The 11,039-nt window shown below is 32.2% G+C and overlaps 1 protein-coding gene across 1 annotated transcript; it reads right to left on the minus strand.

The window, feature by feature from the left end:
- Positions 1-985: 985 nt before the first annotated feature.
- LOC149963319 (uncharacterized) lies at positions 986-6,882 on the minus strand. The gene is made up of 6 exons (XM_090170557.1): positions 6,813-6,882; positions 3,376-3,437; positions 3,085-3,210; positions 2,536-2,628; positions 2,117-2,233; positions 986-1,198 (listed from the first exon to the last, which is right to left on the minus strand). The coding sequence occupies exons 1-6, from the start codon at positions 6,859-6,861 to the stop codon at positions 1,043-1,045; spliced, it is 603 nt and encodes a 200-aa protein (XP_090026683.1). The 5' UTR covers positions 6,862-6,882; the 3' UTR covers positions 986-1,042.
- Positions 6,883-11,039: the final 4,157 nt, after the last annotated feature.

The raw sequence follows: 11,039 nt of genomic DNA on the forward strand, positions 1-11,039 counted from the left end.
TGAGGATCTATTAGGGATCTCGGATGCGGAAGATTTCTTTTAATCGCGTGCGGCTAAAATTGGGAATTAATTCCTAAATCACCGAAAGCTCTTATCTTACTCTTTGTGGTCAGCAGATCTCTCTTCGGAGGCTTGTGAAACGCGCATATGTGTTCCCGTCGAACGGCCGTCCTCGCTATAAGGATGTGTCTACGCACTGGACTTCAGCAATGAAGCCACTCAGATCCAGACTGGACTGATACCTAATTTATTTTCGTATCATTTCCTAGTTGTAAGTATAATGGTTTCAAAGGGTTACATAATGTTTTGAATCGCAGTTACCCAAAATTAGGTCGTAGTTTAAAGCACTCTTTAGTACGTTATATTTCAGAAGTTATACAACTCCTTTAGCCTTAAGCTGACTCCTTTATTAATGGCATTCTATTTGGTTAATAATTAGTTCATTAAACTCTTACGATCTCGGAAAATTACGTAACGCATATCCAGTGAAGATTTACCTTAGTTATTTCGTTGGAAAAACCAAATAGTGGACGAGTAGTCGAGAAGGAAAAGGAGAAAATACCCGATAAGTTCAACAGGAAGCCTAATCGATTAGTCGAGTTTTCGATACCCTATAACCGACAAGTAATTACCATTTTCTTATTCGAATTCAAGTTCGGTACCCGGTAGAAAATAAGGTCAAGTAATATTTATGAGGGAAAATATGCAAAATGAAATATTATTTCAGCTTTGGCCATCCCAATACTTATAATTTAAGACAGACAAGTAAAGCAAGCGCAAAGCCAAGCCATTATGTATATCATTGCATTAGAAAGCTTGAAAAAGGAATCAACCAAACTTTTAGCTCCTGTATAAAGGTAGATTATCAATAAATATCTATGTATGTTTAGACTTAAACGATAAAATATCCGAATAGAAAGCGAAGCTGAGGCCCAAGTTCAAGTCATGGGTCATTTGGTATGAAAATAAAAAATAATAGTAAATGCATGCTTGCTCAATTATTTTATTAATTCAAATGACATTTTCTTTGCTTCTCGCGTATTTAGTGGTGATGGCCACGGTGATGGCCATGGTGATGATCATGGCGGTGGTGATGATGATGTCCACCCCTACCATCCCGGTTTTCAGATGAATCGTCACAAGGGCGAGGATTTGGTCTGGGTCTTGAATCGCGGCATTGACCATTGTAGCAAGTTCCCTGAAAACCAACAAAGCTAAAAAATCAATTCGTGGAATAAACTTTTTATTATTGTTACACGTAATTAAGTGTTATATTGTTAATCTCAAAACAAATCAATATTTTTATAACGGACAGTTATTATAACCATATATCTTAAATACGTGTATTTTCTATTTGATTGTTGCGTGTCATATTTTATATTCTAGTTGTTGTTCAAAGGAGTGCAAGTTTCTAATTTTACATCGAAAATCTTAAAACATATAATTATTGAAAATTTGTGTGTTTGAAGGATGAGACCGATATTTGATTTGGATTGCTCATTTGGGTTTAATTTAACCTTAACTTATCATCTGTATCTATAACAATTATGTCTCTAAAATATTTTTGTTTTATTTAAGTGTGATTAAGAATTTAAAGAAGGTTATTATTGTATCTTGATAAATAAACAATTTAACGCACAGTTTTAAAGTGAAGTGAAGTTCTTCTGTTATAAAATAAATGAAGTTCATCTAAACTAATCTGAACCCAACTGCCGAAAAACTCTCGCCATTATAGAAATAAATTATTATTGCCTTATCCGAAATATAGTTCACTAAATAAAGTGACTAAAATTAATAATATGATATAATTAAATTAAAATAAATTAAATTAAATTAAATTAAATTAAAACAATTTTCAAAGCAAATTCAAATAATTCTTCGGTGCATACTAAAAACAATGAACATAATTTTGCAAAGTGAATTTGACAGCAGGCTGTCTAGCGGTGTTGGTAAAAAGAGTTACTTAAAGAATTTAAGAGCACTAATACACGGATCAGTTAATGGAGCTTCGGGGAGGTGTACTCATGATTAATGCTGGCGTTTTGTAGTTAGAGGCAGCATCGGATTCTTGTAAAGGAGACGTTTTACTCATAAAGTAAATGAATTAGTAAATTACTCTAACTCTGGAACCATCGGATCTGGTTTGATTCGTCGTGCAAGAGCTTCCGTCGCTCTTTGTTGCCGATTTTTGAGATCCGCTGATTTGACATAAAACGGTACACACTCCGGGCGTCTGCAAAGAGGTTGACATTTAGTTACCTTTTTTGTTAAATTATTTTTGCTTTCTAATTAAGGTTGTCAGAGACAGTAACGCGGAGATTGGGGCTATGAAACATTCAGGCTTTTCAATAGTGAAAACCAAAAGCTAAAGAAAACTTTGTATCCGATCTGTAGCCTAGACCAGGACGATCCTAGCGACCAGTTTCTAGAGGTTGTCTTAAGAGTAGACATTTTTCTGTCTGACGACATTTCGGTGTTTGCTCCCCTAGGCTAATTTGAAAAGGTTTTGCAATATCAATCGCATGGTCATCTCACCTCTGTTACACCTTGCAAGGTTTCCCCATTATTCATTTGGCTAATGCACGCCTGTAAAGAGCTTGAATCTACGCATGCTCCGTTAAAGCATCCCTGAAAACGAAAAGAGTATTTATCGTATGCAGAAGAAACGACAAAAAAAAAATTGTCTTGTGAACCAAACCGTTTTTATGTATTTTGTTTGGTTTTTTAATTCTTCATTTTTAATACTATTCCTTAATAAATGAGTTGAATTCCTTTTTCAATGTAGCAGTTATCGAATATATTTTTAAATGACCAGGGCTTAAACCAATTATTTTTAAAACTTCGGGATTCTTACATTAAAGCGAACACAACAATTTAATATATTCGGAAATTAAATTATTTTTGGTTATTTTATAAGCTCAAATTTACGTACCGTTAAATAGAACTTACAGAAGTGATAGTAAGCTTACAATAATCTAAGACATAATTAGAAAATTAAACCAGTGTCATCCCTTGCTAGTAATATCAGAAAAAAACAATAAAATAGGTAAGGTGCTTCATGAACCATGTGGAAAATTTACTTACACCTTGATTTTGACCAGAGTCTGCAGCATTTTGGGAATTACACTTAGTCATATCCGCTGAGTTTAGGTTGTTAGATATTTTCGAAGTTCCGTCCATGCAGGCATATTGGCACGAACCCTCGTAAACCTATTTGATATAACGATAATATAATATAAAGGATATAGCGGCTAAAGTTAATTCACTCATTTGACTAACAAATAAACATTTAATTGGACCCTTAATTGGTATAAACGAGAAATAGCATCCGTAATATTTCAATATTTGTTTACTTAATAAAGTATTTATACTCACAGACACGGCGACCGCATTTGAGCTCAAATTTTTGCATACTTCGTCGTTATTTGAAGTTTGACCTAAACAGAGAAACAAAAAATTTTAAATTTGGGTTTGTAATTTTTGTTCCCCCAGATTGTATGAAAAACCCATTAAAAGTATTCTCGTCGAACACTTCATCTCCAGTCATCCGCCCACATTATAATTTTGTATCGTTAAAAAATCAAAACTTTTAATTATAGTTCACATTAAGAAATTAATATTGCGTTTGCTAAAATCAGGTCAAAAAATCAGAAAAAAAACATTAAAGTAAAGCGGTCTCATTGCGCTTTATTTATACCCCAGTCTTTAAAAAGCGTTTTAAGTTGGTTCTCGCAGGGAAATACGTTGGAGTTTATGGTCTTTATTTTATTAATGATTTTATATCCAAATATTAAATTACTGTTAAAATATAAAAATAATGTAAAAATACTTCATATTAAATAATATCTTTATATTTTAATGGTAACTTAATATTTTAATTATTACTTAAAATTTAATTAGAACTTAATAAATTTTTAAGGAATTATATTGTCTCTAATGCGAGGATTTTCGAAACGATACCATTGGGAAACATACCACTCTGGTTTTTCATATGGTAATCGTCAATTTTTTGTTATACATCAGTGGCGTAGCTAGGGGGGGGGGGCGCCCGCATAGGGTGCCACCCGTCGGACGTGATTTGGAGGTGACACGCGACCGTGAAAAAAATAAAAACTTAAACAAACTAGAGACTAGTAAGTAGCACACCATGCTATCCGCCCCGGGTGTCACCCATGCTAGATACGATACTGATACATTCCTGTTGACCGGGAAGCTACAATAACACTTAACCTACAGAGATATAAACATCGGTTAACTATCGACTTCTATCGGTGTTGAATTTCTTATGTATACATTCGGAGAGCTGAAATCTGCAGATACTCTACTTTCAGTCCGACGGTTAAATCCTAGCTAAGATTATTATTTTAGATTGCGTGTGGTAAAATGTTATTTTCAAGTTTTTAAAAAAATAGGTTTTCTTTGAGACCGTAGTTTTTTCATGTCTTACTGCTGTTGACGAAGATGCACTGAATGTTGCTCTATATTCACCATGAGATTTCCAAATGAAGGGTGTTTTTATGGAAAGGATAACTTCTTCTACCCTTTAACAAGAATTAAACAGGATAATTGATAGCCGCTCCTTTTATATGAACTAGAAATCTGAGGGAATTCCATCTCTTTTCGATCAAAGTGGTGGTAATCAACTGAACAGTTCCGGGATATATTTACCCAAGCTTGTTTTCCTGCTGACATCTTATTGTATTATTTTCTAAAATGCACGAGTAATGACCAAAGCATACAGTTTTCAAGCCTACTCAAGGTGAAAATTTCCACTTCATATACGCAGAATTCCCCCCAATTTTTAAACAATCGGATTTAAGAGCAAGAAAATTTGAGAAATCTACATTACTGCGTGACGCGTTATATCTCAATATGTAAAACTACTAAATGAGGCTTAAATAATGCTAAAAAATTAGCTTGCGAGCTTTGATATTACTCGACATTTAACTATTTAATTATCAAATCTTATTTGCTTTATAATAAAAAAATTCGATGAAACAGGACGATACTTAAGCAATGTAGCTAAAAAACGCCATCCATATACCCTCCCGAAAATAGTTGATCAAATTTTGTAAATTTGATAAAAGTTAGATCAAAACAAATGTTATTTGTTTCAAATATTGTTTGGTAAAATATTTTTGATCAAACTTTGATCTCAAGTGATCGAAATCTTACTTGATCCAATGTCATTAGATCAAAATATGATCAATTATCATTTGATCCAAATATAATCTTAGCAAATACAATTTGATAAAAGTTTGATAGAATTGTGTGAAAAAATTCAATTTGATCAGAATTTTAATTAATTTGATTTATATGCTAATCTTTAACTTGTTAAAATAACATATGTTCGGAATTTGAATAAATTTTACTTTTATTGATATTACAACTTTTTTAGAAATAAATGTGTTTTGGAAGAAGTTAAAAATAATTTTGCGGGCCGGTGCAGCGTGCATCCAAATTCAAAGTAGCCGTAATAATTAAGTGAATGAATCTTATTTTTATCAATATATTTAGTAGCGGTAAAATTGGGCTCAATAACTTAATTATTCTTCTGCCTGTCCCCCTTTAAATTAGGCCAAAATGTTCAGCGGTTGGCCTACCACCAGGGTATTTGTACTCCACTAAGTTAATTTAAAGGGGGACAGGCAGAAAAAAACCTATGCCTTTAAATGATTCAGAAAATTTGGTTTTCAAATTAAAATAATTATTGAGTTTAATATTTTTTTACAAATTTTAATTGTTATTGCTGAACACGTAGTACGAAAAATAAATATAAAGTAAAATTTAAATTTAAACCTAGTATATATATATATTTAATCGAAAATAGATCAAAGTTTGAACAAAGCAAGATCACAATTATATTTTTTTTTAATATTTCATTTGATGAAAATCTGATACAAGATTGATCATTATAAGATCAACTCTTGCGGTTCAGATAATGAATGTTTTCAGTTTAGATTTGAAAAAAAATATTTGAACAAATTTTCATCCCCATTTGATCGGTCCAATTTCTTAAAAAATCATTTGAAAAAAATTTGGTCAAACATTTTCGCAAGGATGCACGCTTGCAATTTTTGTTTTACTAAAAAAACTAGCAAAATGCCGTTCTTAACCACTTTCGATGGCTTGAGTTCAAAATCAATTTTCACCTATATCTTACAAAAACCAGTCCTTTATACGTTTGTAGTTAGTTATATTAGAGATAAGAAGGGACAAAGGTCAACAAAGATTCAATTTGCCAGTTACTTAAAACATCATTTAGATCTAAAAATATAATGAAAAATTCACCAAGAAATAATATTTTTTTGAAAATACTTTTGATGAGTCTTTGGGTGATATTTTCATATCGAAATGACATTATTCATACATTGATAAATTCAACATTCACACAAAGAGTCATCAAAGGTATCTATAAAGGAATCTTAATTTTCTTTCAACATTTCGTTTGTTATGTTTGTGGTTGCCAGAACATCAAAAAAAAACCCTTCCAGCTAAGTATTGTTGGTTTGACTAAACCAAATTTCACCCAGATTTTTCACCTCTCTTTATTTTCATTAATCGAACCAACCAGTAATTTCATGCATTTCTTACTCCAAGATTGTTTGTTGTTTAAATCATATAAATATTTTGTTTAATAACAGTCATCTGAAACGGTTTTAATAGATCTTTTCTTAGCCCTAAAAATTTACAAGAATAAACTTAGAACCAGATCGAAGAACTGGGTTTTGTATTGTTATACAAACAGTCTGCTTTTATGGTTTTTTGAGATGGAATTTTTAACTTTTAAAAGCCTTTAAAAATATACGTACCAAAGCAGCCAGCAACTAGCGAAACCAATATAGCGAACACGTACATCATACTTTTCAACAAACGAGGACCAAAGCGACAGAACTTTAAATAGTCATCGAAAACAAGGAACAATTTTTCTTATCTCGTTTGACATGTTGTTGATATATTTAAGTGACAGCATAACGTGTATTTTAATCAAACCTATATAATTGTTCACCGCAAAATGCTTTTCAACGACATAGTCATTTCTATTATACAGAGCAGGTGGCTATGATGTTTTTGCCGAACATTTCAATGACAGTATTACTTGTAAGCAACCCACGCATGTAAGTAATATATATGTCGTTGAGATTTATTTTATTAATTCAAAAACTAAAAGTGTGTGAATTGAACATTATGGTAGATATATATTTAATTTGTGGAATTTCTAATGAGTTAATATTTAAATTAGATTTGATCAAAATGTTTTAAACACTAATAATGTTTAAAAATATTTTAGGAATGTAGAAGTAATATTTATTTTCTTAATTTTAGAATATATAAAATATAAAGGAAATCAACTATAATAAGTTAAATATGTACATATATTAGAATATTTTCGATATATATTATTTTATCTTTATAGCGAAATCTTTATTTCCCTTTCGTTTCCAATAGTTTTGTTTTGCCATATCGCTTCGTTGATTTTCAGCTGTTTTCCTTTCCATACCACAAGCTTAGAAGATTCAATCACTTTTATATGCTGGTCTTGCATCGAATTAATTTAGGTCTTCATAAACTTAACTTTATTTCTGAAATTTTTTTTCAAAGTTTATGGGATTAGTCTCCATAATGGCTCTCTGAATATTTTACGAATAAATTCATTAGCTTATTTTAGTTCCAAATGGTTCTAGTTTACACGAGGGTTAAGTGATTTAAATCAGCGTTACCTTTTTTAACTTTAACTTTAAACATGATATATTTTTAATCTTGGATATTTTATCATGTTCATATTTGGTGTCATTTACCGAATCGTTTTCAAAAAACCAGTTTTTGTTCATGATTATACAAAATATTTCATTAGGTGCCGTTAAGGTGATAATTAATGACAGTATACTTGCAATTAATAACGAATTAATAAATAACATTATATTTTTATATGTTTAGTGAAACTTCAAAAACCTTTACACCCCTAATTGGCAAAAAAGGCCTAAACGATCGATTAGAGCCAAAATTATTTATAGCAAGGTATTGTTTAGCGAAAATAATTTAAAATAGCAATGATATTAAGGTGGGGTGGCGGAGTGGTTAGTGCTTTCACCTCGCAGCAAGAGGAGCCAGGTTCGATCCCAACTTGTGGCACTGGGTGAAAACTCTGAAGAGCTCCTTATGCGTTGAATGTGCAAGTTCCCTCCCCAGTGGTTTAAGGGGTTTTCTTCCGAGTTCTTCGGTTTCTCCTTCCATATAAACTTGTAGAGGTTAAAGGTAATAATTTGTGTAGGGAGTGGTTGGCTCATATGACATGTAGGGCTTGCTTCCACCCTCCTACGCATTGTAACCCGGCCACCTGTTTAAAGGCATAATAAGTCGCTATATGATTTGGGCGTGAAACATCTGGTTCCAATAAACCGTACACTCTAAAAATATGATTTAAAGGTTTTTACATCATTTTCCGCAGAATAAAGAGTGTATTGATGGTGTGAGAAGAGTGAAATTTTATACTATTCTTGCCGAAAGAAGGTTTTAGTTGTATAAACACGGTTATAAACTACATCATTACTATTGGAAAAATTTGGCATTTACAATTATTAACCACGCTTTATTTCGATCCGTATTATACATTTACTGATTAATATGATATTTTTTAAGTTAATGGTAATGTTTTTCTTTGCCAGGTTTAAAAAAATTGCAACGCATATTGCTTGGTTCAAACTCAACTTTATTTTACCCCACAGATAAAGTGTATAAATTTCAACAAAAATATAATTGATTTTAGTAAAATAGGAAATGTCATCGTTCTCAAGGTCTGTAATTAAAATGGCACCTTTTCGGTAAATCACTAGACCCAAAATAGCTTAAGTTAAAGAAAATATTCGATGCTCATTTATAAGAAATCCATAATGAGTGAAAAAAGTGATTGAGGAAGTCATTATAATTTCAATTATTTCTTCAACTTGATTCTTTGAAACCAATACTTAACTGTTTCATCGAATTGAAACACTCAAACATTTGATGGCGTTCAGACAATGTTTTCGTTGCGTTTTTAAAATTCTTTGTGTTTGTAGAATCAGTTTTCAAATATAAATGATTGGTTTCCATTATCATGCATCAGAATGATATTAAGGGCTCAAACTTTCGGATATAGTTAGGATAATGCATATATATAAGATAGTGGAGTTTTGGGAAAAAAAGCTTTTTGACCAAAATTTCCCGAAATGTTCTTAAAAAAACCTTCAATTAAACATTATAATTTAGCAAAAGATTCTTGACGAAGTTTTTCTTAGAAAAAATATCACATTTACCTTTGTGGAAGAAGATAAATAGACCATTAAACCGCCGTTATGTCAATTATATGAAACCAAATAAGAGGTTAAAGTCTCAATAAGTTAAACATTTCCCTCGTGGGTCCCTTATAAATTACCTTTACCTTATATCGCGTTTCAGATTAGTTTTTAAAGTTTTTTTAATACACAGTTGTTATATGAAAAATCCGTTAAAACTTATTTAATTCTTGAAGAGAAACATTTTGGTTATTTAATAAAAACTTAAAATTTCCCATTATAACAAATGGTATTATTTCTTCAAGCGCATCATGCATGGAATCTGGAGGTCAAAAAAGTTCAAATTCATGAGTGGGCTTACATTTTTTTATTTTATATAATATTCCGTTCTTTTCGTCGTTTTTTGCGAAGCTAAAATTATATTTATGGCGTTCTACGGTTGTAATGATGACATCTCTGGTACTATACGTTTCCGAAATTTCTGTTTTATCAACTATGTAAAATCTACAGATAAGACCTTAAATAAATACTGGACAAAAGCCAAAGCTTTTACATTGGCCGAGTTTATCGCCAGCTTTAACATAAAATCCATCATAAAAGGTCTAAACGAGGGGTCGGACATTTACCATAATCCCGTACACTTTGTCTAAAATCACAAAATCTTTCAACTCTCTCTACATGGTAAATTAACATTGAAATCCCAAAATCACTTCAAAAAGTAATGATAAAATCGCCCAAATCTCTACGAAATCCCGTACAAAATAATGACAAATGTCCGACCCCTCGGGTCTAAATCAACAAAAATATGTTACAAAATTTTCTTCCAAACGAATGTATTAACATCTTCACTCCTAGCTAAGCGAACGAGATGAAGGTCTTCAAGACGAATGCGGAACTTATTTTAACGCTTGAGAAAAGCCAAAAAAAGCATCCAAGAGTTTTATGTTTACCCCACTTTGAACGTAACGTGTTAACTACTCGGAATTCGTCAGAGTAAAAATGCAAATGCAGGGTCACAGGGGAATTTTTTGTTGTTATAAGTAAACTACTTTGATAAATCTTATCAAATTCATTACAAAATCGAACGTTCAGTGGCTTAAATAGCGCCCCCGCAGACCCCGTGGCGTGGGGGCCCCCCGAGAACTAGGGTTGATGGTTTTCTAGGACCATCTTCTAAATTCCAAAAGTGCCAATCACAAGAGGGTACTACGTCCTGGAACTATATGACGAAAAGTCAAAGTTTACCGTGAGTAAACCCACATTCTCACTGACCTTCCAAGAATTAAGATTAATTGGGAAGATTCGATATATTCGATTTACCAGAAACTTCTAAAAGCATTGCTTTTTAACCCCTGGCATCGGGTATAATAATTTACAGTCAGTCGCTGGCATCTCAAAACTTGCATAAGGTATGCGACGAGAATAGCGCGGCAAGAAAACATTATGCGAATTTCCTCTATAAGTCAACCATTCCAGGTATGACCATTATCCATGCGAAATTTATAAATAGGGTAACGTACAGTGACGTAGCTATGACGAGTGGCACCCGGTGCGGATATCATTGTGTGTTACTGAGTAGTCAACATGTGTTAAAACGTGTTTTTAGAATTTCTCTAGTTTGTGTAAGTTTTTATTTTTTCACGGTCGGGTGTGACCCCCAGAACGGGGTCAGTTCATCATGGGAATCAATGTAAATTCCCATAAGACCTAAATTATTATGTAGCAATAATCATGAGCTATTTCCATCCTACTGGTAACGAGACTTGA

Source organism: Leiobunum rupestre, chromosome 1, assembly GCF_980474605.1.
Source record: "Leiobunum rupestre chromosome 1, qqLeiRupe1.1.hap1, whole genome shotgun sequence".
Lineage (NCBI taxonomy): Eukaryota > Metazoa > Arthropoda > Arachnida > Opiliones > Sclerosomatidae > Leiobunum > Leiobunum rupestre.

Bases quoted from the DNA above. Each gene is read 5' to 3' on its own strand.
- LOC149963319 (XM_090170557.1), bottom strand. From the start codon at position 6,861: ATGATGTACGTGTTCGCTATATTGGTTTCGCTAGTTGCTGGCTGCTTT. The intron at 3,438-6,812 runs GTACGTATATTT...TTCTCTGTTTAG, and splicing joins GCTAGTTGCTGGCTGCTTTG to GTCAAACTTCAAATAACGAC. The intron at 3,211-3,375 runs GTGAGTATAAAT...TATATCAAATAG, and splicing joins CAAATGCGGTCGCCGTGTCT to GTTTACGAGGGTTCGTGCCA.